Source organism: Miscanthus floridulus, chromosome 12 (genome assembly GCF_019320115.1).
Source record: "Miscanthus floridulus cultivar M001 chromosome 12, ASM1932011v1, whole genome shotgun sequence".
Taxonomy (NCBI): domain Eukaryota; kingdom Viridiplantae; phylum Streptophyta; class Magnoliopsida; order Poales; family Poaceae; genus Miscanthus; species Miscanthus floridulus.
This window is the reverse complement of record NC_089591.1, coordinates 61,389,798-61,417,104: the sequence shown is the minus strand read 5'-3', so window position 1 is coordinate 61,417,104 and position 27,307 is coordinate 61,389,798. Positions and strand designations below refer to the sequence as shown.

The 27,307-nt window shown below is 47.7% G+C and overlaps 2 protein-coding genes across 2 annotated transcripts; one reads left to right on the top strand and one right to left on the bottom strand.

Moving 5' to 3' along the window:
* Nucleotides 1-7,864: 7,864 nt before the first annotated feature.
* Nucleotides 7,865-10,533, bottom strand: LOC136497401 (uncharacterized). The gene is made up of 3 exons (XM_066493187.1): nt 10,376-10,533; nt 10,107-10,166; nt 7,865-9,202 (listed from the first exon to the last, which is right to left on the bottom strand). Exons 2-3 carry the CDS (start codon nt 10,133-10,135, stop codon nt 8,194-8,196), a joined length of 1,038 nt encoding a protein of 345 aa, XP_066349284.1. The 5' UTR covers nt 10,136-10,166; nt 10,376-10,533; the 3' UTR covers nt 7,865-8,193.
* Nucleotides 10,534-17,306: 6,773 nt separating this feature from the next.
* LOC136495297 (peroxisomal membrane protein 11-4-like) lies at nt 17,307-18,278 on the top strand. The gene is made up of 2 exons (XM_066491260.1): nt 17,307-17,915; nt 18,025-18,278. Exons 1-2 carry the CDS (start codon nt 17,468-17,470, stop codon nt 18,276-18,278), a joined length of 702 nt encoding a protein of 233 aa, XP_066347357.1. The 5' UTR covers nt 17,307-17,467.
* The last annotated feature ends 9,029 nt before the right edge of the window (nt 18,279-27,307 follow it).

Here is a 27,307-nt window from a genome sequence, read left to right as displayed (position 1 = left end):
TTTTCAGCACCTCAGTCATCCTCAACACACGGAATTTATCTTCCATCGTGTTGATCCATTCCTCACCATCGAGTGGCTCTGTTGCTTCCTTAAATACTGGCGGCCTGGTGTCCATGAAATCTTTGAAGCTGCTATATTGGTTCACTCCCATGCCACCACCTTGATTGTTACCACGTTGAACGTTGTTGGCGATGGTGCGTAGAAAATCCTCCATGTTCTTCTGGGATTGTTCCGCATTGCGCTGACTCCCGAGCAGCTGTGCGAGGAACATCTCGAGGGTAAACAGGGGAGGAGGTGGCAAATGCGATTCATGGGGAGGCTCATTGTTGTTGCCGTGGTTTCCACCACCACCACCACCAGTCCCCGCACCATTAGCACCGGGCTCAGCGGCCTCATACGTGGTTCGGCGAGTGTTTGTCATCTGCATATTTCAGCAACAAGTAAGATTGAGTGAAGCTGTAATAATTGCGAGTGAAGGAAAAATTATGCCATACTAAATTTACTAGAGAGAATAAATTCATACAATAAAACAGAGGCACAACAATCGCATCCAAGTAAAACAACAGCACTTAATCAAATTACTTCAACGGCAAACATCGCGTCCATACAATCAAATTGTCAGCATACATACACTGGACTTTTTATACGTTTAGATATCGCACTTGAAAATCAGTTCCAACCACATGCCAAGTCTCATACGTTCGAAGCAACATACAATAGGTTACATGCCAACAAAAGAAAGGTCATCACGACAGGACCTAGATACTAGCGCAAGGCAACTAGCCTACTCCTTGGGGCCATCGTTGGGATCGGAGACATCACCATCGCCCCCAGGTGAAACTACAGGCTCATCCTCATTGTCGTTGTCGATGTCCATGTCAGCGGCGTTCGGTGGAGCATCTGGGCCAACCCCATTATAGAGCGCGTGAAACTCCTCGTGCAGGTTGTTGTTGTATTCCTCTGGCTCATCGACCCTCTGCAGCAAAAGGTTTCTTGCGTTCCAGGCTTCATTCCTTTCCTGAACCAACTGTCCAATCATGCGGTCTACATTGTTGTTGGCTTGAGTCAACGTATGCACTCGCTACATAGCTCTATCACCTCTCTCAACCGCCTGATCTCGCTGTAAGTTCATATCAGCCAACCGCTCCTGCAAGCTAGCTATAGCACGGGACTATCTCTTCTTCTGCTTTTTCCCTTTTAGCTTATCCTTACTACGCAAGCCAGTCAAAGTCCAGTAGGTACTCTCGAGATCCTCATACGCTCTGATGGTGGCGAACATAGCACTCATTGCCTGGTTGTCGCTAGCCTATCCTTCAGCTGGACCTCTGACCAATGCACTTCCCTGAGGCTGAACCCAAATGGCATCACGAGGATCATCCCTAGGAAAAGTGCCAGCTAGAGCTGCTGCAAGCTCACTAGGAAATCTACTCATAATGTCCCTGATGACATGGAAGGCTGCTCCCTCTACACCCTCAGCTGGAGTGTGACCCTCAAACTCCAAATGCCAACCATCCCAATCTGTAGCATCACCGAGAGCAGGAACCGTGATCTCCACCACTATGAGTCCATCCTCTGCTAACTGGCTCTCATTCCAAGAGTACACCGGCTCTTGACCCTCTGGGTACCCCACATCATGGAGCACTCTCCAAAGCAAAGTCAGCATGCCAAACTCGCTCAAGAAGGTGTCCATGGTGCGGTGCTCCCTCAGGGCCAACGGACGTCGAGGTGCTCTTCCTCCGGTGGACTTACGGGCGGTCTGCTTCGTGCAGGCCATCTGTAGCAAAAGTTCTTTCATTACCCCGGTGAAACATATTTTAGGTGATACAACTTTTATCAAAATGAGATAATCAATTTATAAGGGGAGGAATGTATGATATGAATGAAATGCACAAGTAAGATGATGTATGTACGTGTCGTACGTTCTCACAAACTTAGGAAATAAATAATTTCTAACGACGAATTCGGTGGCATACAAACGATCTCTCAAATACGTAGCTAATACGTTCTACACGATAGCGTTGTTATGTACCTGCAGAAGATCCATTTCAGCCCAATTCCCAATGAATGCATAAAAGCAGTAAAGTTTTATCTACACGTTCTACACGAATCCCCAGATACGTGTACAACGGTAGTAACTACCCGAACCATCGTCCTATTGACGGCATCGCCTCAACAACCGGAAGACCCATACATGAGATACCTTTGTAAAACATGCGTAGAACATGTAATTACTCCAGCATCATATAAGCATTCACCCTAGATCGGCGGTGTATCCGATCATACTCTCACAACTCACACTTACCGAGGCGTAGAGGCAAATGATCCATACATTACCACTCAACAAGTGGCACTCATACAATAGCACGCCGTATGAGCGATGAAAGAGAAATATGATGCAAGAACCCCAGTCAGTACTTAATTAAGCCACCTAAAGTCCTTAACTGGACACAAAGGATATGATCACTAGCACACTTTATATTTTGAAAATCACATTTTCCAAATGCCTTTTTGTTTTAAATACACTTGTGAACAGTAACACGCTAAACCATGCTCTGATGTCAGCTGTAACAGAACTGACCAATTATACGAAATTAAGTAAGAAAATCATCCGGCAAAGCAGACGATTTAGCAAACTTAAGCCTGTATAACCCGATAGTCCGTGAAATCATGACGGATTTCAAACCAACTTCCATTCCAGCCAAGATCGTAATAAGTTTAGCGGTCACCATCACATATTACATAAAAGTTCACAGTCTCAGATACATCAGAGTTTCAATATAGTTATTACAAAACCAGTTCGAATAAAAGTAGCAGAAGTCATTTGTTCAAACCACACACACACTCACGCGGAGTTTAAATATAGTGCCAGCGAATGATCATCTCCAACAAAAGCATCAGACGAGACGTAAGGAATGACCATGCCCATGGTCCTAAGCATCACCCATCGCAGGATAAAGGCAGTTGATACAGTAGCCGTAATATATCTGCCCATCTGCAACAAGTGGGAATAAAACCCTAAGTACGAGAAGGTACTCAGCTAGACTTACCCGACATAACCAAAAATAAATGACACCAAGGATTATGAAGGGCTTTATAGTAGGGTAGCTGACTCATTTACAAAAGAAGCATTTTTAGCATTTCAAGAACCTTTTTAAAAGCATGATTGCCAAGTTAATTAGTATTAACCTGTCGACTAGGTTTGCACCTATACTAGAGTAACCATGTGATTAAGCAGATAATAATAACCCATGATCATTAAACAACTTCCATACTGTCATATTCATTATAACTGTCCAAGTGTTCCATAAACATTTACTACGATGAAGTAACTCAAGTCAAGTGCTCACTATCCAGGAGCGATGGCGATTCGAATCGATTCCTAACCAGCTGGTGATTTATTCCTTACACAAACCTCACTCACCCGCTAAAGTGAGATATTGATCACCGAGTCAACTTTCCAGAAATCTCGAGTTTGCTAGGAACCACATGTACCCGGGGGCCGACCGACTGCACTTTGGTCTTATCATCCCGCCCCCATGTCCTACCACACCTGCTCCATCACAGTGCGTTGCGGGCAATCTACTCGGCCCAAAAAATCTCCTAGCTTCACGGTCGGAAGGTACTTTATCCGGTCAGCTAAATGTAAGGCATGCGTTCAACATGACTCGAGGCCCAACAACGGTCGGTCCTTAATCGACACAGATGGAAAGCACTACAGTCCAAAACTCTGCAAGTCTCCGTCCAATCTCAACTTTATTTAACACTTAGTTATACCATGACTTCATAGTCATCCCAGCAGAACCAGGTAACCACCTATAGCTCGCAGGTGACAGGGAATCACCCGACTTCTACCGGTCTAAGCCAGCTAAGCATTGACTCGACTGCGGATACCAAGGTAACAAGGATATAGTATAACAAAGGTAAACAAGGTATAATGCAGCAACGGTTGCAAACAACTCCTAAACATAATGCATCAATTAAAGTAAAGCATTTAATTAAATAATTTGCAAACCGGGAGAAAAATGCTCCGGAGCTTGCCTCTCTCGAAGGAGCTCGGACGGTGATCAGGGCACTCCGGAAGTTCCTCAACGTCCTCCTCGTCGGCTTCTGGCACTTCCTGCTGCTGCACCTCGAGCTGCTCCTCGGGCTCCTCGGGTATGATGACTGGGTTCTTGGTTTGTGATCCTGTATGATGCAATGTGCGTAAGTGCTTATGCAATCGGTGCATCGGATGAGATGAATACAATGGATATGTTTGAATGCAAGGTAGTCAACATCATCCAAGAAAATATACTACAAGCACATGTTATCTACTGCATTCTCTTCTACTACTAATATGTTAAGTCAACATATCTTATGAAACGCTTCAAAGATACACCAAAGCTTTGCTAATTTCTTAAACACATAAAGAATGCTTAATTAAACCCTAATTAATAATAGGTTTGAATAGCAATCTCTATTTTTCTTGCTTAGAAAAATCTTAGAAAATTACTACAGCATAGTATTACCCTAAGAAGTCTACCATCAGATTTTCATGGTGTTTGAATGAGTGGATTAGCCTACACAAAAATCACAAGCTATGGCATGATTTTGTACATGAAAATACTTTGTACTGTGAAAAGTGTCAAACAACAGAGTTAGTATTTTTCCTATGTTCTTCATAGTATACAATGACTGTACAAAAATTATCACATGCATGTTTTATATAAAGTTTGCTCTCTAGCAAAAATAACAAAAATCAGCTATTAAAGGTAGTTGAACTACACCTCAAAATTTTCCCACAGCACATGCATGAAACATATTTTTCCTAGGAAATACATGACATAAGAAGATTAACAAACTTAGAATCATATTTTTCTGAAGCCTATAGATTTTTCTACATATTTTTCAAGTTATCAGCAATATTCATGAGTAAATAAAATTCTACAGCAAAGTATCTCAAAAATGACATGCACAATTTTTCCCAAGTAGATCTGATGATAAGGAACCTAGACAAATTTATTTCAACAGATTTGGAACAACTTTGAGTACCCAAACATTTTTCAAACCATTTCAAATTTCAAATAATAAAGAATAAATTGAAAACCATTTATTCAAACGCTACTGGGCCAGCCCGCTGAAATCAGCTGGCCCACGGCCGCTTTTGGCCTGCGCGGCCCGAGCGCAAGGGAGGGGAAGACGGCCCGGCAAGGCATCGACCCATGGCCTAGCTCGGCCTAGCTGCCTGAGGCAGGGCCATGCCGGCGCTTGCGCTGGCGCGGTGGTGCGGCTCGGCCACGAGGCCGGCGGCCATCTCTGGCCATGGCAAGGCGAGCTGGCGGGCGCACGGGATACGCGAGAAGATGGCGAATGCGGTAGGGCAGCTAGGCGGGGCTGGAGAAGAGAGGAAAGGTGACTTCCATGGTGGCCGAGCACGGCGGCGCCATGGCCATCGGTGGCGAGGCTGAGGCGGCTCTACCTGAGCTCGGCAGGTGGCGCAAACGTGAGCACAACTTGAAGGAGGGCAAGGCAGAGCTGCGGGCGCGTGATTGCCGACCGAGGTGGAGGAGCCGCGACGAATTGTGCCGGCGGGTGCGTGGCACGGCGAAAGGCAGAGCTTGGGGGCGCTCGGCTCTGGCGGAGAGGGAAGGCAGCGCGGGAGGGAGTGAGCGAGCGCACCGGCTCCAGCAGGTGTAGGCGGGCGCGTGGGCGCGGGCGCAGGCTGGCTGCGACGCGCGGCGGCGTCGACGGCGCATGGCCGCCACGCGGCGGGCACGCTCTGCCGCGGTCAGGCGCGCGGCGCGGCGCGTCAGCGGGCAGGCGCGCGGAGGCAGGCCAGTGCGGCGCTGGGCTGGGCTGGGCCGAGGCGAGGCGAGGCGCGCGCGGGAGGCTGGCTGGGCAGACTTCGGTCGTGGGCCAGAAGCGAGGCGGCGGCCCGCGAAGGAGGTAAAAGCCTTTTCCAAATATATTTTCAAGGAATTTTTAAATGCCATCTTCAAATATTATTTTGAGCAATAAATTGACATCTTTTGAAAATGTACCAAAAATGAAAGTTGATTAGAATTTAATTCTCTACAACTTTGCTGTTATGACCAAAGCCAATTTTTTTCTAGATTTTGAATTATAAAATCAAAGTCAATGTTTAACTCCAAACCCTAATTTTTGGGAAATTACTTTTGAAGCCAAATTTTGAATTAATTTGAATACAAACCTTGCTCAAAAATTGAACTAAATATTTCTAGATGATTTACCATGATAGCCAAATAAGTTTTACTAACCTAGCAAGCAAAAATTCAGGGCAAAACAATTCTAACAAAGGTATGCAACATTCAGGTTTCACACATGTTTCAAATGTTTCAAAACAATGTTTCAGTTGTTATTTACATGATTAGGCATGTGTGATTAGAATGCTTGATGATGCATGATATGCATGATTTGTAGTGCCTAAATGCAGGCATAACACCGGGGTGTTACAACAGTTGTTGTCCACCGCCACTGTCGCGGCGCGGTACTGCAGAGCTCCAGAGAGACCCTACCGCACCCGTGGCAACCTCCTCCGCCTCCATCATGGCCATGGCCATGGCCACCCCCTGCTCTAACCTGGCCAGCCGCCTCCAATGCCGCCCACTCCGACACCACCGCCTCTGCCTCACCACGGTCTCTCCCGCCCCCACTCCTGTCTCTCCAAAAATCTCTTCTAAGCCCGTCGGAGATGGAAAAGAAAGGGAGAGGCCGGAGATGGAGAAGAGGTGGAATTAAGTATTCCAACACTCGACTGAGGTGTAGAATTACCGTTTTCTTTTAACCAGTAACCACTAATTTAAGAGGCAAAAAAAAAGTAACCACGAATTTCATGCAATCGAACTATCATGTGTCTGCGCTCCAAACAAGACATGGAATTGGTATTTGAAATTCATTTTGACGTTACTCCTTGTCTTTGTCCCAACTCATCATTTGACTTGGTCGTTCGGCTTGCTGAATTTTGGCTGAAATTGGCTGAAAAGCACTGTTCTAGCTAAATTATTATGAGAGAAAAACACTATTCTCGCTGAAAAAGAAGCCGAACAAGCCGGCTTCTGGGTAAGCCGAATGGGACCATTTTAGACGTTGGAACATCGTGGAAAGCTTTTTTAAAAAAAATACAGAGAGATTCGATGGCTGTGGCCCTGTTCGCTTGTGTTATGAGCCTGCTGTTTCGGTGAAGGAACTGGTGTTTTTCTCTCACAACAAATCAGAGAACAGTACTTTCAGCTATAGCTTTTCAGCGAAGCGAACAGGGCCTGTAGGTTTGAACTTTTGACCTAGTAGGCAAGGCGTAAGGTATCATATACTCCGTCCATCCCAAATTATAAGACGTTTGACTTTTTTGACCCTAAGTTTGACCACTCGTCTTATTAAAAAAAAATTATGCAAACATAGTCAAATGTAAGCCATTTTTGAAGAACTTTTATTAATAAAGCAAGCCACGACAAAAGAAGTGATATTTTGTATAAATTTTTGAATAAGACGAGTGATCGCGTCAAAAAAAGTCAAACGTCTTGTAATTTGGGATTGAGGAAGTACTAGTCTCAAGATACATCAGGTCGGTTTGTCGTGGTTGCCACATGATATGGTGTTACATCCGTATCAACAAAGATTACGCAGAGGAAACGTGACTTGCTAAACTTTGCTTAGCTTGATTAGCCTGCACATGACTATCACCTCACAATGAGGAGACTGAAGATGCAGTATCGCGGCAGGAAAAAAAAAAGCCAAAAGCAGCTGATTCTGTTGACATTTTGGCAACATAGGAATGGAACCTTTACTCCCAAAAGGGGAATGCCATCTGGGCGATGTAAAGGGTATACAGTACTAGTATATTCAAGGAACGTGCACAATGATGTTGCTGTGTTTAGTATGATGCTCAATCAAATGGTCATGTTCCTGTATATATATATACTACGATAATTACACAGTTCAAAGTATGAAGTATCTAGCAGCCTGGTTCCTGCTCCAGCATAGGAGCAGCTGCACTATTTACCACAGGCAAAAAAAGAACAAAAAAAAAACTCTTACAAAACGATTGCCCAAGCATTGTGGGTTCTCAAGGATGTTCGGCCTTTCTGAACGTCCAGCAACTAAAATCGCACCACCGTCAACATGAAGAGCATTGTAGCAGGTTGAAGTACCATGAGCCCCCCAAAAAGAAGACACCTCAAGTTTTTCTTGTATGACTTACTGGTTCATATCATCACTTTCCCCATACCTTGAATTTCTAGCAAAACTGAGTCCAGCAAACCAGGCAACACGCATCAATTGGACTCCAAGGACGAGTACCCACCAGGATACCAGGCCACGAAGACTTTGCACCATCCAGCCAGGCGCACTGATTTCTTCAGCTAACTGGAGACCCCTCATCAGCTGTAGTACTCGATAGCCTTCATAAACCACTGGAGCTACCAACCATACCGGTGATTTCCAATGCCATGTAAGCATCTCAGTCAACATCTGTACAGACAGGAGTAAAAGATATGGTCCAAGCAGCACTGCAAATGGAATGAATGGTAGTTGTGGCTGCAGAGTGCCCCTACGGGATGCAAAAAACAGGGCAAATGGAGCAATACAGCCTACTATGGTAGCAGCCAGATTCCAGAACCTGTAGGAAATTGGGATCTGCCTTTTCAGGTCCAAAATATTGTTCTCTTGACGGCCGCAAGCATCGGCCATAAGGAAAAATAGCATCGCTCCCATATTAAAAATGAAGTCAAGTCCAACTAGAGATAGAAGGCCAGCAATGTTGGCACCATGAAACACTGAAGACAATGGCAGCCATAAAGTTGGAACTATACCCGTAACCAACAGAACTGAAGGCCCTAGTAGCCACATTGGCAGTTTAAATGCCTTTAGCTGCCAAGAAGGTTCATTATTCACCTCTACAACATCTTCATCACTCCGGAGGATTGGAATCTGTGGAGCTTCTTCTGTATCAATAGGTTCAACAACACCTGTTCCCTTGATGATACTGCCATCATCGCCTGCAGAGGCATATGGAAGAGAGGTTTCCCATGACAAATTCTTGGTGCATCGCAGCACAAGATTTTCAAAATGGCCTGATCGCAAGGGTTTCCAGTGAAGAGACCTTGGCAAATTGGTCTGTCCACTCTCATGAAACCTCCTCCTAACAAGTACTTTGCTTAACTTTATTTGTGAACAAAGCTGAGAGGCCATGGTATAGGATGTCAATCTGTCTCCAAAACCACAAAAGAAGTGAAACAAATTAGCATCTCTAATTAAGTCAAGAGAAACTCAAAATTCAGATATAACAGTAATCCAACTTCATGTCTGGTTAAGAACAGTAAAGCTAAAACAAAATTTAGATGTAATGGTTGTCTTAGTATTTGATTGCCTTTGTATCCAACATAAACACTTGGTGGATGGGAATCAAGGTATCAGTGTCTGTGACCAGTGGATCATAGATTCAAAAGTAATGGCACAATAAAGAACTTAAACTTAGTACAGTAGGCAAATTCATACTGCCTTGTTTCAGTACATGTTTTAATAAGTTTTTGTTAATAAATTGGCTCTACAGAATTGAACTCCAAGTTCAGCTTTTGTCATCTTGTGTTTGTTCTCTAAACAACATGAACATACCAGCTAGGCTTTGTACCTCCCTATTGGTAAGATGCCTTCAAGAACAACATTGAAGGTCTAAAGCCAATGCTCAAGGACTTACGGATGGACAAAACATGCAATCCCTTTTGGAGATGATCACCTTGGTTCCGCAGCAATAAATTAAGAACTGTCTAATAAACTAGAGTTTCAACATCAAGTGTACGGCACGACTAACTATGTAACTCCAATAACATAATATTCAAGAGCCAGGCGAAGCATCATAAGGTTATGCATAGAATTGCAACATTTTCTGTAACTGATAGGTTTTAGCAAACGTTGAATTAACTGATGCTAGTAGAAATCCTTTACCTAAGTGTACTAATAATCACTAATGAATATGATAGGTTGGTTACAGTACTAAAAACATAAATCAAGTTTAACCACACTGAGTCTCAACAGAATTGAGAAACAACAGCTGTAGCAACGAAATCACAACCCAGCATAACACCCGATTTGCACATCAAGAAATTCAGGACCTGTGTGATAGCTGACTAAACACCACCATCTCTGATCCCTTGGCTGCTGAGGTTCATAAACTGCCTAGGTATAATGACAGAATTAACTCAATCGAGAATAAAAACTCGCAGATCTGCACAAAGGGCGGACCCAATAAAGGACGAAGTTGGTTGGCATAATACATGCATACAACATACTCTTACACTTGTGATTAGATCAGATCCGAATACAGATGCCTTAAATTAGGGATCAGGTGCTCAGTTTTGCACAGGAGGGGAGGGGAGCATACCTAGTGCGATGGGTGCTCGTCGCCGGCAAAGGGTCCGACGAAGTCGGGGGCAGCTAGGAGTAGGGCGGCGGCCGAGCGTGTCCGTTTGCTCCGCCTGGCCCCGTTGATGCAGAAAACGGCCGAATCTCGGGCCAGGCGAGGTGAACGGGCGAGGAAGAAAAACAGCTCGCAGTGGCAGGAGAGCAATTCTTCCATGGCTATATCAGGCCCATTTATCATATTTTTTCCTGCAGGTGCACACGCATGACTACGATGCTTCGGTAGGAGAACGGCCCATGAAAAAGTAACTGGTTGGTTCTTTATCGGTTTCTTTTTCCTTTCTTTCTTTCTTTTGTCTTATTTCTTTTGTTTATCTTTTGCTTTATCATTATTGTGAACAGCCCAATATTGCACCACTATAGCTTTTTCAAGACTATTACCGCTAATGATGCTTTAGTTCTGCTAAATACTGCTATTTGGCTTAGCCATGAAATATTTTAGTACCGCTAATTATATGACCGAGGCAAATATTCAATCCTTACTCTAAAGGAGTATAATATATTCATATCCATCATGTTCTTTACTTAATGACTATTAAATAGTTATTAAACCATTGAGTCTTGAATGAACCTGAATATTAATCATAGCCGTGAGTACTTTGACTAATTTAGTAAATGTTAAATTAACATACACACATGTTCTCCTAGAGCCTGTACATGTATTTGAGTATTTATGTGTACGAGATTTTCTTTAGGTAGATGTTTTAGTGCATAATTAGTTAAGAATCTTCATGTTTTCTATAAAACCGCTATATTAAATAGTCTCCACTATAATTTTTTTAGCTTTAAAAGGAGGAGGTTACTAAATGTCTAGCCCACTATTTACAACATTGATTATTATAACTCTTGTAGTTAATAATTATTCCTAACTTTTTGCAAATCTAGTAGTTAAGCCTTTTTTTCTTTTTTTTTATCACTGGTCTAGGTTAAAACAGTTATCGGTCTTTTTAAATTTGTGCTCCAATTAATTTATGATATTTTTATTTCACACAAATATGCCATGAGTTCTTTTCTCCGGAATCTATAGCATTTTTCTTGTGATGTTGGAAAGATTTCTGCGATGCTGGAACATATTTTGTCATGAAGTTGGAATAAATTCATCTTAAACAAATATTTTGGTCCTAGAGAACTGCTCCAATACTCTCTTTTCTAAAAAAAGGCACAGATCTCAAAGCAACCATCTAATTAATTATTTTCTTAATTAATTTTCTCCTAGATCTCGCATGGGTGCATGCAGCCCATTCAACCCAGCCCGAGTCCAGCCCGGATGCATCGGTTGAGCGAGCCGCCGCCGCCGGAAGTACCTCCCGGTTCATCACGTACGTGCCCAGTGGTGCGGTGGTGCCGCTTGATCGGGTACTTGGCATAGGGCCGTCGCCTGTCGGCGGTGCACCTTCCTGATGCCCGCCGGGTTCAATATATGGTAGTCTCAGCATGGGAAGAGAGAGTGACAACACGATATTCAGTTATGTTGATTGGCCACCTGGTCGGATGTTGGGTTCTACTACTGATAATCGTGAATGGGTTAAAGGGGAATAAACAACTATGACATGATCGTCGGCGAAATATGACAAGAATTACTTATGGTTTTTGTCCTGGGAACTATGAGCATGGATCTTCTCGTGATTCAATTGAGATTACGCTCGCTGGTAAATGTGATCGGAGGAGAAGGTGGATGAGGTGCTGCAAGTCGGCTTGGTCTGTGCGGGGGATATACCCCGGGTACCACAAGATGGTATATGGGCCGCACCATCCAAGGTGGCCCGACCCGTATGATAAGGCAAGCACATCAAGATTACAAGTTGTACTAGATATTGTAATAGTACCAAATTAGATACTTTACTTGTAACCTTGTCTCTTCGGAGTATATAAGGAGAGACAAGGGTCCCCTAGAGGACAGGTTAATCTGTATACATCTCAGTACAATACACCAAAGACACAGGACGTAGGGTATTACGTCGATCAGACGGCCCGAACCTGTCTAAATCGCTGTCTCTGCGCCTTGTGTCACCATCTGGTTCCTGATTACACGCATCCTACCGATAATCTACCACCACGGGCACCCCCCTCGGTGGACTGCCAACCATATTTCGTCGACAGTGGCGCGCCAGGTAGAGGCCCCCTTTAGGGGTTGTGTGTGCTGATCCACAGCGAACCAGATGGGATCTCAAGATCAATGTTGTTTGTGACAACGTCCTTCGGCAACGGCGACTACGACCTACAGCGGAACTCGCCGTGCTTCCCGCGTGAACCTTCCTGCCAGATCGGGTCTGCATGCATCAACGCCGAAGATTTAAGCGTAACATCATGTCATCACGTGATGACATATCTACACCGCCATGCAAAGCTTCCGTCGGGCACACGGATGGCAACAGCAAGCAAGCTAATTATGGATATCATGGAGACAGAGGCTTCCGTGGATCACCAGATGGATGCATCTACGATGAACCTCCGATTGCTCGGATTACTAATTCGACCCCGGGCCCAGAAGTCTACAAACCACATCGACCATGCCTCGAGCGGCCCCGCCGAGCTCCGACCACGACCACGTCGATCGCGATCACGTCGATCACGTCCCGAGTAGCTCTGCCGAGCTCCGACCACGTTGACCACGACCACGTCCCGAGCAGCTCCGCCGAGCTCCGACCACATCGGCCACCAGACCACGTCGCAATGATGATCGCCGCGAAGAACGGCGCTACGACAATCGCGACCACAGTCATGGCGACAGGCTGAAAAGCTTGAGGACCGGACAACTTCATCGCGACCAACCAGATGTCTATCCAAAGATAATTTTCCTCAACAACGCCATCCGCGGCAACCCAGCTTCTCGCGGCAGGCGTTCAACGATCACTGTACCAGGGATACATGCAAGAGGTGACGTCAACTAGTATATCCATCGTATTCATGCACGACGGACATGCAATCCAGCAAGATCAAGGCGACAACATGTGGAGTTTCGTCAAAATTGCGGCAACTCGGCGTCAATCCGTGACGGCGGTTTTTTCCATCATATCGTCCACGACGGCCCTCATGTGCATCCGTCATGAGGCCAAAGTTCCGACCAGGCGTCGGCTCAATCCACAGCAGCATGAAGACAACGCAAGCTAGCCAAGAGTGACGCATATACGCGTATACATCTACACAAGTATACATGCAAGCCATTTCATTGGGCAGAAGGCCAAGACGATTTGTTCACACGCCCAAAAGCTAAGTGAACTCTCAATTAAATATTTATTACTTGATTTCTATTCAATGACACATAAATCTTTTTATTTTTCCTCATGCACCATCTCGCGCAACATCTCGCGATGACCGAAGCAAGATGCGTGCATGATGGGATCATCGACTCAAGGCACACGCCTGCCGCTGGAGCTTGGAGGAGAGGGTGTACAGACACAGGTCGGAACGTCAAGGCCAAGTACATGAGCTCTGGAGCACTCGGAAGCCAGACGTCGATCAACTCATGTTGAGCCATCGGCGAGCCGTGTCGATCCGTCAAACAAGCCGTCCGAGCTGTCTAGCAAGTCACGACGAGCCGCGTTGAGCCGCGTCGAGCCGTTGAGTGAGCCGCGCCGAGCCACAAGCGAGCCGCGTCAAGCCATCTCTCGAACATCGCAACACGCCGACTACTCCCACCGGTCGTCAATAAAGCTAAGTATTATTTTTAATTGAAAATTTCTTCGATCATCGTACACCTCCGCCGACCACCCTAAGGGTGCGCTCCGCGTCGAATTTTCTCCATACATACAATCCAAAACATGTATAAGTTTTTACAACGGTTCGCCGATACATTTTCCTTCCTGCTTGAGAATCCCAGAGTCGGCACTGTCTCCGGCTCCACCCCACGCGGGCATGAGAGTCCGCCCTCTGCGCTACGGGTAGTCGGCAGTCGCTCCCTGGTAACACTGGCACTCTACGCGCGGCAACGTTCCGTACCTCGCGCTACGAGATGTTGGTCAGCCCAGGGCTGGCGCATTCTTCAGGACAGGTTAATACATTGCGCTACGCCACTACATAACAAAAGGGCTAAAAACAACTAATGTTATTTTTCGAATATTACACCAAGTATAATTCATCGCCAACTGAACACCAAGTGTTTACTTCACCTCCTACAGAGAGGTCAATATATTTCGTACATCATCATGTACTACCGCTCTCCGTGTTTATTTTTCAGGAACACAGTTCGGTCAGCGAGCTCATGCTTCGGGGTTCGCCAAGACCACTACGGTGCTCGAGGACTCTGGCCAGACCACGCTCGTGTTCTGGGACTCTGGCCAGACCACGCTCGTGCTCTGGGACTCTGGCCAGACCACGCTCGTGCTCTGGGACTTCTCGCCAGACCACGCTCGTGCTCAGGGACTCGCCAGACCACTCCGTGCTCTGGGACTTCTTGCTAGACCACTCCGCGCTCGGGGACTCGCCAGATCACTCCATGCTCGGGATATATACGTGCATCGTATACGGGTATATGCATGTGAACGTCATATGGCCATGCAAGCAAACAGCAAGCAAGCAGGGACAAGGCATATATGGATATATGCATGCATCGTATATGGATATATGCATGCAAACGTCATGGCCATGCAAGCAATCAGGGGCTACATGTATTCATGTTCATGCATATACGTTGCATAGTCGGCCGCGCCTCTTGCTCACTCGTAGCGATGCTCGGCAACCTCTCGCGCCCGTGGACTACGGCATCAGATCAACACGAGGCAAAGCAGGCAAGGACGTACGACAACATCACCATGAAGCCAACACAAGCAAGCAAGGCCAAGTATGCATGCATATACGCGTGCCATGTAGCTCTACGTCAATTTCCAAGAGCCAAGCTTGATCAACACAGAAGCCAACGACGACGACGAGTACTCCAGCAGCGGCAAAGGCTGCTCCTACTGCTCCTACACCATCACCGATTGAGCAAGCCGTCCGAGCTCACGCCGACCACGGACCACGTCGACCACGGCTTGGGGACTTCGTCGCTCGCTCCTCGACCTGTGCTTGGGGACTGCCTCGATCACTCTCCGACCACGGCTCGGGGACTTCGTCGCTCGCTCCTCGACCTGTGCTCGAGGACTGCCTCGATCACTCTCCGACCACGGCTCGGGAACTTCGTCGCTCGCTCCTCGACCTATGCTCGGGGACTGCCTCGACCACTCTCCGACCATGGCTCGGGGACTTTGCGTCTCGACTACATGTGACTGGCAACTCGCATATAGTTGGGATATTTTTCTTGGACCTTGCCACAAGGCTCATACCTCGCCTTCCAGCAAGCTCGGGGACTACATCGGTATGATGCACCTGCCGGTGCATCTCGTATCGCCTGTACGACGATTGGATTCTCAACTTAACTGGGAATTCTTTTTAGACCCTGGCACCACGTGCCTACGTCACATACTATCAGGCTCGGGGACTAAATGGGCACACTTCACCTTGCGGTGAATGTGCTTGTTTTTCGACCACTACGCCTCTGATGATCAAAGATGCTACGCTTCAAGACACACTTACATTTCTTTTCAGAAATACAAGTGGGCACACTTCCCGGGACGGAAATCTTTTTCTTTCTTCTTAAGAGCACCATACATTCTTCAGACAACCTACTTCTCCGGCGACAACGGTGGTCGGAGATGTCAAGAACTCAAGCCTCACTGTTCGGAGAAAGTTAAAATGGCGTGTCGCATCAGAATACATGGCGCTCGGGGACTAGCTGTGGGGGATATACCCCCGGGTACCACAAGATGGTACATGGGCCGCACCATCCGAGGTGGCCCGGCCCATATGATCAAGGCAAGCATATCAAGATTACAAGTTGTACTAGATATTGTAATAGTACCAAATTGGATACTTTACTTGTAACCTTGTCTCTTCGGAGTATATAAGGAGAGACAAGGGTCCCCTAGAGGACAGGTTAATCTGTATACATCTCAGTACAATACACCAAAGACACAGGACGTAGGGTATTACGTCGATCAGACGGCCCGAACCTGTCTAAATCGCTGTCTCTGCGCCTTGTGTCACCATCTGGTTCCTGATTACATGCATCCTACCGATAATCTACCACCACGGGCACCCCCCTCGGTGGACTGCCGACCATATTTCGTCGATAGTCTACTAGCTGCGGTTTCTTGGTTCGTCAGCCTGCCGGCTACGGCTCCTCGGGGATGGGCGCCGCCGTCTCGTTCAACGAACGGAAACCCTCCGAACAAAGGGGATCTAGAGGGTTTGGGTCATGCTGAAATCGGGCTGGGTTGGACGAGCCGGACCCATGCGGCACCTAAGAGAAAGATAATTAATTTGATGAGTTGCTTTGAGATCTATGTTTTTTTTTAAAAAAAAAGGAGTACTGGAGCAGTTCTCTTGGTCCTAAAGCTGGAACATTTTATTATGGAGTTGTAACATTTTTCTAGTGAAGCTATAATATTTTCTTCAAGAAGTTGGAACATGTTTTTTTATTTTATGCAAGAATATTTTTCTTCTTGAGTTGAAACATTTTGTTTTTAAGCTAGCATATTTCTCCCCTGAAGCCTACTATGGAGAAGGTTTTTCATGAAAGTGGGCAGACTAATTTGCCAAGGTTTCTTCACTTGAACCCCTTGCGATTAGACCATTATGAAAAGGCAGATCCCAATTTCCTGCAGATTCTGGAATCTGGCTGGCGGCTGCTACCGTAGCAGGTTTTGTTGCTCCATTTGCCCTGTTTTTTTTTCATCTCGTAGGGGCACTCTGCAGCCACAGCTACCATTCATTCCATTTGTTCCATTTGCTCGCAACAAAGCCAGGCACCAATCAAGAAAGTAGACAAAGATGAGGGGAGCTCTCCTGCTACATGGCTCCACAGTCCCCGCTCCTCATCCCCTCTCAAAGTCTCAATACTCATCACCACCAGAAAACAACACTTCTGGTTCTGGAGCATTCCGCGCCCATTTTCCCACTCCAGCCTCACCTCACGCCCTCACCCATGTTTGTATGCGCACCCGTCGTCGTGCTTCTCGTCAAGCCCCAGGCAGCGTCTACTCGTCTAGCTAGCTAGCCATCGCGTCGCGCGCCAGACATGAGCACCGGCGACACGCTTGACAAGCTGGTGGTGTTCCTGGCGAAGCGCGATGGCATCGACAAGCTAGTCAAGACGTTCCAGTACGTGTCCAAGCTGGCGCACTGGGGCGCGGAGTCGTCCTCCCTCCCGGAGCTCGCCCAGCGCGCCAAGAGCTGGGAGACGGCGTCCGGGCTGAGCCGCAAGGCGTTCCGGTCGGGCCGCTTCCTGACCAGGTTCAACGCGCTGCGCCGGGGCCCGCCGCCGCCGGGGGATGAGTTCGGCGCGCTCGCCGTGCTGGCCAACGCTGGCGAGATGGTCAACTTCTTCTTCGACCACTTCGCGTGCCTGTCCCGCGTGGGCGTCCTCGAGCCCTGGCTGGCGCGCCGGGCCAGCTACGTGTCGTCCTTCGGCGAGGCCGTCGGCTACGTGTTCTTCGTCGCGATGGACGTCATTATGCGCCCCGTTTGTTTGATCTCATTTGGCGTATAAGTACGGTTGGCTGGTTTAATGTGAGAAAAAAAATATTATTCGTTGCTGATAAGTTATGACTTATAAATCAAATACGATCGAGTGAGGTGATCTGCGGGCCCTGCCGCGGGAGAGGAGGCTGCCGAGGGACGGCGGTGGCGGCAAGGACGCGGAGAAGGAAGTGCGGAAGATCCGGATGGACAGGGTGATGCAGCTCGTGGCGACGGCGGCGAACATAGCTGACCTCATCATCGCCATCGCGGAAACCGATCCCAACCCGTTCTGCAACCACGCCGTCACGCTGGGGATTAGCGGCCTCGCGTCAGCGTGGGCCGGTTGGTACAGAAGCTGGCCCTCGTGAACTGGGTCGGTTCAGCCCATGTGCATGTTTTTTATTTCTATTTCGCTATAGCCCCGTTCGGCTTGCTAAAACTTACTGAAACTAGCTGAAAAACACTGTTCTGGTTGAATTATTGTGAGAGAAAAATATTATTTCGACTGAAAAAACAAGCTGAACAAACCGATTTATAGGTAAGCCGAACAGGACCTAAGCTGACATACTCATGAAAAATAGTACAACCTTTCCTAAAAAACGAAAAAAGAAAGATAGTAGAACCCAAAAAAGAGTGTAATACTGCAACGGAGGATCGAAATAATAAATATGTTAAATAGTGTTAGCCTGTTCGGGAGGCCGTATTATATCGTGTATTATTTACTGCCGGCTGATTTGGTGTGAGAGAAAAACACTATTCCCGACTGAAAATTTACGATCGTTTACGAGCAAGCGAATAGGCTGAATAGTGCACTCAGGAGGGTGACGGGATTTACCTGAATATATGAGTTATGTGTTGGAGTACTAACATTGCATTGGAAAATGGTCAAATGCATTTGCAAACATTCAGCCTGTTCGTTTGGCTGTGGCTTGTCATAAACGATCGTAAATTTTCAGCCAGAATAGTATTTTTTCTCTCATACAAACCAACCAGCAGTACTTCTTCACAAACTAGCAACGATACGAACCAGCCAACCGAACAGGCTGATCATCAGCCTGTCATCACTACTTGTTGGAAGTTTGAAATCACTAGCTACTACTATCTCCATCCTAAAGAGAATGTAAATCTCGTTTTTCGAGGTAGGATTAGTGTAGGTGTGAAATTACATATTTACCTGTAACACCTTAAAATTTGGATTTTTAGAAATAAAGCTAAAATGACTTAATTTGGAATTTTGTGCTCATGAAATATAGGAAAATAATTTTTTTATTAAATTAAAATTTATTATAGGGAGTAGCAACATGGATGTGCATACATGCCGATACATTTGTTTCTTTGTATGGTGTGGATTTGATGCAAATTGAAAACATTCGAAATGCTTTTAGAAATAAATTAAAAATGGTTTGAAGTAAAAGAAAAGAAAATTAGAAAATGAAAGAATTTAAAAAGTTGTAAAAAAATATTTTTTTGAAAACTTACTAAAATTTGCTCACTTTTATTTGAATTGAAAAGTAGATTCAAAACTTTATTTGAACTTGCATTTCGTTCAAATTTGAATGTGGTTTGGAAAATAGGAAAAAGAAAATAGAAAAAGAAAACTTTCTTTCTCTCTCCCCTCCTATTCGGCCCAAGGCCAGCTGCCCTGGCCGGCCGTCTCTCCCTCAATGCCTTTTCCCACGTGGGCTTCTGCCCTGGCACCGGCCCAGCTCTCCCTTAATCCTGCGCAGGCCGTCTTCCTCTCCCTCCACTGCGCAGCCCACTTCTTCGCGCTCGGCCCAGCATCGCCCCGCATCTCTCTTCCTCTACACGACCCATTCCAGCGCCGCAGCCCAGCACGGACGCCGCCGCCTCCCTTCTCTCCTTTCTCACTGACAGCCCTAGGCCTGCATGTCAGCTGCTTTCTCTTCTTCCTGTCGTCGCTGCTCCAGACTTCTGCCGCTGCCATGGACTTCGTGTCCGCGCACGCTCCCGACTCCACCCCTGCCTTGTGCACCCCTGCCTTGTGCCCTACACTGCTTGGCCCCATATAAGCCGAGTCAGCGCCTCCTCTCTATCCCGCCTTGCCTCCGAGCGCCCTGCAGCCATGCAGCCACTTAGCGCCGATGTCCGCCGTCGCCTTCCGAGGCCGCACGCTGCCCCGTCCTCTCCACGCCGCCACGAATCCGCTCCCTGTCCGCGAGGATCAGATAGGTGAGCTCGCCGTTCTTTTCTCCACCTTCTCAAGTCCTTCGTTGAAGCAACAACGTTCGGAATCGTTGTTATGGCAGAGTTCCATCGCCGGCAATGGCTGGCCGCTGCGCTGGGCACTGTAGCCGACGGCCCGGCTCTCCTTTTTACCTCCCTCCTCTAATCCCCGCCGTCCATTCTTAAATCAAGAGTCCAGATCATCTCGTACCCCTTCGTCGACCAATATTTAAAAGGGTCCCTGTGTTTGTATTTTCAGTACGTGTTTTCTTCTTTGGAAAGCGTATTTTTGTCTGTTTAGATCCAAAATACGTTTTCACTTATTTACAGATTTGCCACTGATTTTATTTTAGCCATAACTTCTCCGTTTTAACTCGGGTTTGACCCATTCAACTTGCGTGAGGTTCGTAATTCCATAATCTATATGTTTATACTACTGTTAGATATGTTTTCAACTTTTCAAATTCAAGGTTAGATTTAATCTATTATCTATTGAAGGAAATCTTGTTTATTTCATATCTTCTGCGTTTTAACTCTGTTTTGACCCATTCAAGTTGCGTTAGATTCATAGCGACGAGATCTATGCGTTGGTAACAATGTTTATCATATTACTATTTCTAGAATTTCATGGTTTAAATCATATCTTGATTAATAATTATGCAACTGGATTTTATAAATAAAATATGATTTGCTTTACTTTAGTATTATATTTCAAACTTAAATTTGACTTAATTTATATTATCTATAAAATATCTTATATATGTTTTTATATAATTAAAACACATGAAGCTAATAGTTTTATGATTAGATCTCTCGATAGTTGTATCTTTTCAATCGTAGCTCCGATTAGTGTGCTTTCGCGTCTGTGTGTTCGTAGCGAGACGTAGATTCGTTTTATTAACTTTCCATCTTGATTTTATGTTTGGTGTACTATTCTAATTTAGTTCTATTGTTTGCTTTGTATATGATTGTATGGATGCTTGTGTGTTGCTTTATGATTACGTCTAGTCGGTAAGGTATACGTGGTGATCAAGAAGAAGAAGAAGAACGTTGAAGATTAAAGCTTACCGAAGGATCGGTGTGTGGGGGTATTAACCCCTATACCCTTACAGCTAAGCTTGGGCTGGCCCGGATCGATGGGTTCAGTCCACCCGAAAGATGACGTGCGGCCCAGTTAATCTGGTTGGAGTCCCGCACAAGGAATCAAGACGGATTTGGCGACCAAGCAGGATCCTGGTCGGTTAGAATAGGAATCCTTATCCGGCCACATATGGCAATTGTAACTGACTAGGATTAGTTTCCAGATCTGTAACCCTGCCCCCAGACTATATAAGGCGGGTAGGGGACCCCTCTAAAAAATATCTCTCATTGACATACAGCAATACAAATCAGACGTAGGACGTAGGTATTACGCCTTCTTGGCGGCCGAACCTGGATAAAACCTCGTGTCTGTCTTGCGTCACCGTCTTGTTTGGGGCTTGCGCATCTGTCTGCCGATAATCTACTATCTTGGGCATACCCCTAGGTAGACTGCCGACCATATTTCGTCGACAGTGGCGCGCCAGGTAGGGGGTGTGCGTACTGCTCTCCAAGCAAACAAGATGGTCATCATCTCCGGCTCCATGGCTACGTCCAGTGGCCTCACGTTCACCGTCGGCCAGATCACCTGGACCACCAGCTCCGACGACTCCATCGCCATGACCGCGGAGGAGGCATGGATTCAGCCTGTGCCGACGACTACTTCACCTGCATCGGCTACGGCTCCGACCACGGTGAACACGGCTCCGACCACGGTGAACACGGCTCCGACCACGATGGACCTGGCTCCGACCATGGGACATCTGGCTCCGACCACGCCTACAGCCACGCCAACAACCCGTCATCCACTTCCCCGCTACAGAGGGAAGCAGATCGACAACACCGACCTGCTCGACTCCGTTGATCGGGTCGGCATCCAACTTGCTGAAACCCTGGCTCTGATAAGTACGATTCAAATCCAACCTAACGAGCAGGTAACAGCTCTCCACAACAGATCTATCCGACCAGCTCGGACCAGTCGTCTTGTGCGACTTGGAACAGATCTTATGGTCGTATCAACTCCTGAGGGGCGTTTCACTCATCGCCGGCCAGACATCGTGACGGGTCTCCGACTCTGCGAGTACGAAGCCCCGACGGAGAACCACCAGGTCCAGCCCTACGGCCTGCAAAACGCTGCCTCCAGCTACGCGTACAACCTGCGACGCCGCTCGGATCTGTGTCCTGTACACCGATCTTGGCCGAAGCCATGCAACATCATCAACATGGTCCGGATTGAAGATTATCAGGAAGGATCCGTCCACACAGTCCGAGAGGGTGACTCCAGCTCCTCATCCGGCATTGCATCCAACGCATCTGTCCACACCGAGCTTCAGCGTCATGAAGATGAAGGCGTCAAATACGATCTGGATCTACCAGACCACGCCCCGGGTTTCCCCCAATTTCCGTCTTTCCCGCCAAGATGAGGGGATTTGATCCATGTTGTCAGCAACGATGAGCCGCCAGCAGTTGGCGAAACAGAACAAGAAAAGACTACACGCGAAGCACGCAATATTGACCGGTTTAATCGCCGGCAAACCGAAGCTGAAGCAGACCAGGAGGCACGACGCATAAGGTTCCAACCGCGTGACCTCAACAATGCTTTCGACAGGGTAGGGGATAAACAAGTCTTCATTACCCCAAGCGCCAACGTAGCCGTAGCCATGGCGATAATGCAGCGGCTGCCCAACACTCCAGAGACTCAAGTAATCCGTGATGACATACAAGCTTATCTGACGGCTGCTATGGCTCAGACCGCAGAGATGAACCAAGCCCGGGCTCCATCCGTTTCTGTCGAATCAAGCCACAGCCGCCAATACTCAAGTCGCTCACAGCCACTCAACCAACGTGGCTCGCACAATAACGACCCATCAGACAATCGTCAAGGCGGAAACGATGGTCATGATGGTGGTCGGGACGACAACCACCACCGGGAGGATAACCGCCGCGACGTTCGAGGCGACAACCGCCGAGATAACCGCGACAATCGCCATGATAACCACGGTCGCAGGGCTAATCCAGATGGCAATCGAGATCGCCGCGATGGCAATAACGATCTCTGCCATTACCTCGGTGGACGCGATCTGCGTGCTCGCATCAACCAGAGAGCCGACGATCGCGCATCCCATGAAAGCTATCGCTGTATGGAGTATGACACCACCCACGGTCCGCCGGGCCTGAAGCAGTTCACTCCACACCTGCGCCAAGTCATATGGCTCAAGAATTTCAAGCTCGAGAAGCTTCAGAAGTACGATGGCAAGGAAAACCCCGAATTATGGATCATGCTCTACGAAACCGCGTGCCGCTCAGCCATGGCTGACGAGCACGTCATGTCTAACTACTTCCCAGTCGCTGTTGGTCATGCAGGTCACCAATGGCTGGTTAGCTTGCTAGCGAACTATTTTGACTCTTGGCAGGAGCTCAGGCAGGCCTTCATTGACAACTTCATCGCTACTTGTGAACAGCCCGGCAACAAGTACGATCTGCAACGGATCCGAGATCGAAAGGATGAACCATTGCGCGAGTACGTTCGGCGTTTCTCAGAGATGCGCATCAAGGTCCCATCAATATCCGACAACGAAGCAATCGAGGCTTTTGTCACCGGCCTCCGCTTCCACGACGCCCTAAGAGACAAGCTCCTCCAGAAGAGACCCAAATCGGTCACAGCGCTTTTGGCCACCGCTAAGAAATATGCGGACGCTGACGACGCTAAAAAGATAATCGTTGAAGAAGCAGCAAGGGTTCCACGCTCCGACCACCCCCCACACCGCGACGATTACCGTGGCAATCGTGGTCGGAACGACAATTTTGACCGCCGCAACTAGTGCAACGACTCCCGCGACCACCGTGATCAACGTAATCAGCGCCGCAACCGCCGTGACGATTACAGGAGCAAGCGCGCTCGGGAAGACGACGGCGAGGTCAATACTGTGAAAAAGGGTAGCGGACGTAGAAACTACGAGGACGACTACGCCAAAGCATTGAAGGGACCCTGCCAGCTCCATCCCAAGTCGAACCACACCATGGAGAATTGCCGCGTCCTCAAGACTATCTACACGCGTTAACAGGCTCCGGATACGTCCGACAAGCCTAACGACGCGGGAGAACAGCGCAACGAGGACAACGACGACGACGATGCAGATCCTCGTCATAAATACGTCAAGCCGACTGACTGCGTGCACACCATCATCGGCGGCAAGGTGTCCATTGAGACCAAACGAGAACGCAAGCTGCTCGCCCACGCTTGCTTGAACGTGGCAAAGACCGACAACCTTCTCACCGATCCGTGGCTTCCTCCGTGGTCTCACCGTGAAATCTGCTTCAGCAGGAAGGACCAATAGGCCGCCATACCCGAGCCAGGGCGTTTTCCCCTAGTCCTCGATCCTTGTATCAACAAGGTTCAATTCGACAGGGTACTGATCGACGGCGGCAGCTCCATTGATATACTGTTCAAGAACAGCCTGCCCACTCTGAAAATAGCCCAGGCAGACCTGAAGCCGTACGAGGCACAGTTCTGGGGCGTTCTCCCTGGACAGAGCTCCACACCTCTCGGGCAGATCACACTACCTGTGCAGTTTGGGACTCCGGACCACTTCCGCACCGACTACGTCAACTTCGTGGTCGCTGATTTCGACGGCACCTACCATGCTATTCTTGGTCGACCGTTGCTCACTAAGTTCATGGCCATACCTCATTACAGGTATCTGGTGCTCAAGATGCCTACTGAGAAAGGAGTTTTAACCCTCAGGGGCAACGTATACGCAGCTTATACCTGCGTGGACGACAGCTTCAAAATAGCAGAGGCCCACGATGTCTCTATTCGCATGGCCGAGACCATGCTCGACTCTAAGAAGACCCTGGCCGACCACCTGGAGATCCCAGAGCTCGAGGCTCCGCGCAAGAACATCAGATCCAAGGAGCACAAGACGATCCAGCTGGTCGAGGGCGATCCCAGCAAAACGGCCCTGATCGGGGCCGACCTGGATCCTAAATAGGAAGACGCGCTCGTCAGGTTCTTGAGGGGCAACGTGGATGTGTTTGCATGGAAACCTTCCGACATGCCCGGTGTACCTCGGGACTTGATTGAGCACTCCTTAAATGTCAACAGCAAAGCCAAACCAATCAAGCAGAAGCTACGACGGTTCGCTCGCGACAAAAAGGAGGCGATTAGGGTAGAAGTTACATGGCTTTTGGCAGCCGGATTTATCAAAGAAGTGTATCATCCGGAATGGTTAGCCAACCCGGTTCTTGTACGCAAAAAGAATAATGAATGGAGAATGTGCGTTGATTATACTGATCTCAACAAACACTGCCCTAAGGACCTCTTTGGTTTACCTCGCATAGACGAGGTCGTAGATTCAACCGCCGGTTGCGAGCTGCTTTCCTTTCTTGATTGCTACTCTGGTTATCACCAGATCGCTCTCAAAAAGGACGACCAGATCAAGACATCTTTCATCACGCCTTTCGGCGCCTACTGCTACACGACTATGTCGTTCGGGCTCAAAAACGCCGGTGTTACCTACCAACGCGCTATACATGCCTGCCTCAACGACGAGATAAAAGACGGCCTCGTCGAGGCTTATGTCGACGATGTAGTTGTCAAAACCAAGGAAGCACATACCCTTGTTGACAATCTGGAACGCACCTTCGCAGCCCTTAATACGTTCCAATGGAAACTAAACCCAAAGAAGTGTATCTTTGGTGTCCCTTCTGGCATATTGCTCGGCAACGTCGTCAGTTACGACGGCATACGCCCTAACCCGGAGAAAGTCAAAGCTGTCTTAGACATGAAGCCCCCAAAGAAGGTGAAGGATGTCCAGAAGCTCACTGGCTGCATGGCTGCTCTAAGCCGTTTCATATCAAGATTAGGAGAAAAAGGACTACCGTTCTTCAAACTGCTCAAAGCGTCCGAGAAGTTTGAGTGGTCGGAGGAAGCAGACGCTACCTTCACGCAGCTGAAACAATACCTCACGTCACCTCCGGTACTTACCGCTCCCAGAGAAGACGAAACTCTCCTACTTTACATTGCGGTAACCGATCGGGTGGTTTCCACTACACTGGTGGTCGAGCGCGACGAGCCGGGCCACGCCTATAAGGTACAGCGGCCAATTTATTTCATTAGTGAGGTACTCAACGAATCCAAGACCAAGTACCCATAGATTCAGAAACTGCTCTACGCCATACTGATAACATCCTGAAAGTTGAAACATTACTTCGACGGATATCGTGTGGTGGTCATGACCGAGTATCCTTTGGGGGACATCATTCGCAATAAGGATGCAAATGGGTGCATCGTCAAATGGGCAATGGAGCTATGCTCCCTTTCCTTGGAATTTGCAAGCCGTACTACAATCAAGTCTCAGGCACTCGTCGATTTCATCGTCGAGTGGACAGACTTAAGCACGCCTGCCTCTCCGGGATCCGACGAATATTGGACGATGTACTTCGACGGTTCTCTCAACATTGACGGTGCGGGAGCAGGAGTTCTTTTCGTATCACCATCCAAAGAGCAGCTCCGGTACGTCCTCAGGATTTATTTCCCAGCATCTAATAATGCCGCCGAGTATGAAGCATGCCTGCATGGTCTACGCATTGCGGTTGAGCTTGGAGTTAAACGTCTCTATGTCTACGGAGATTCGGCTCTGGTCATCAACCAACTCAACAAGGACTGGGACACGACTAGTGAAAGATGGACGCATATTGCAAATTGATAAGAAAACTGGAAGGCAGGTTCTATGGCATCGAGTACATACACGTGGTCCGGGACAAGAACCAGGCAGCGGATGCGTTGTCAAAGTTAGGATCATCCCGAGCCAAAATCCCACATGGCGTATTCGTCCAAGACCTGCTCACGCCTTCCATTGAAGATAAAGATTCAACGACCGACAAAGTTTCAGACCAGCAATTAGTGGCTACGGTTCCGGCGCCGACCACAACCGAGCCGCTTCCGACCACTCATGAGCCGGACTGGAGAACGCCTTTCATCAAGTACTTGACAGATGGTAGCGGTTATGTCAATCGAACAGAAAATGAGCGCCTGATGCGTCGTAGTAAGCAGTATCTGCTCGTCGATGGCAAGTTATGGCATAAAAACGCTAAGGAGGAAATCTTGATGAAGTGTATAACCCAGGAGGAAGGC

Excerpts from the sequence above, each read along its gene's own strand:
- LOC136497401 (XM_066493187.1), bottom strand. The coding sequence starts at position 10,135 with ATGGTGGTGTTTAGTCAGCTATCACACAG. Across the intron at positions 9,203-10,106 it reads TTTAGTCAGCTATCACACAG|ATTGACATCCTATACCATGG; the intron begins GTCCTGAATTTC and ends TTTTGGAGACAG.
- LOC136495297 (XM_066491260.1), top strand. The coding sequence starts at position 17,468 with ATGAGCACCGGCGACACGCTTGACAAGCTGGTGGTGTTCCTGGCGAAG. Across the intron at positions 17,916-18,024 it reads CGTCATTATGCGCCCCGTTT|GTGATCTGCGGGCCCTGCCG; the intron begins GTTTGATCTCAT and ends CGATCGAGTGAG.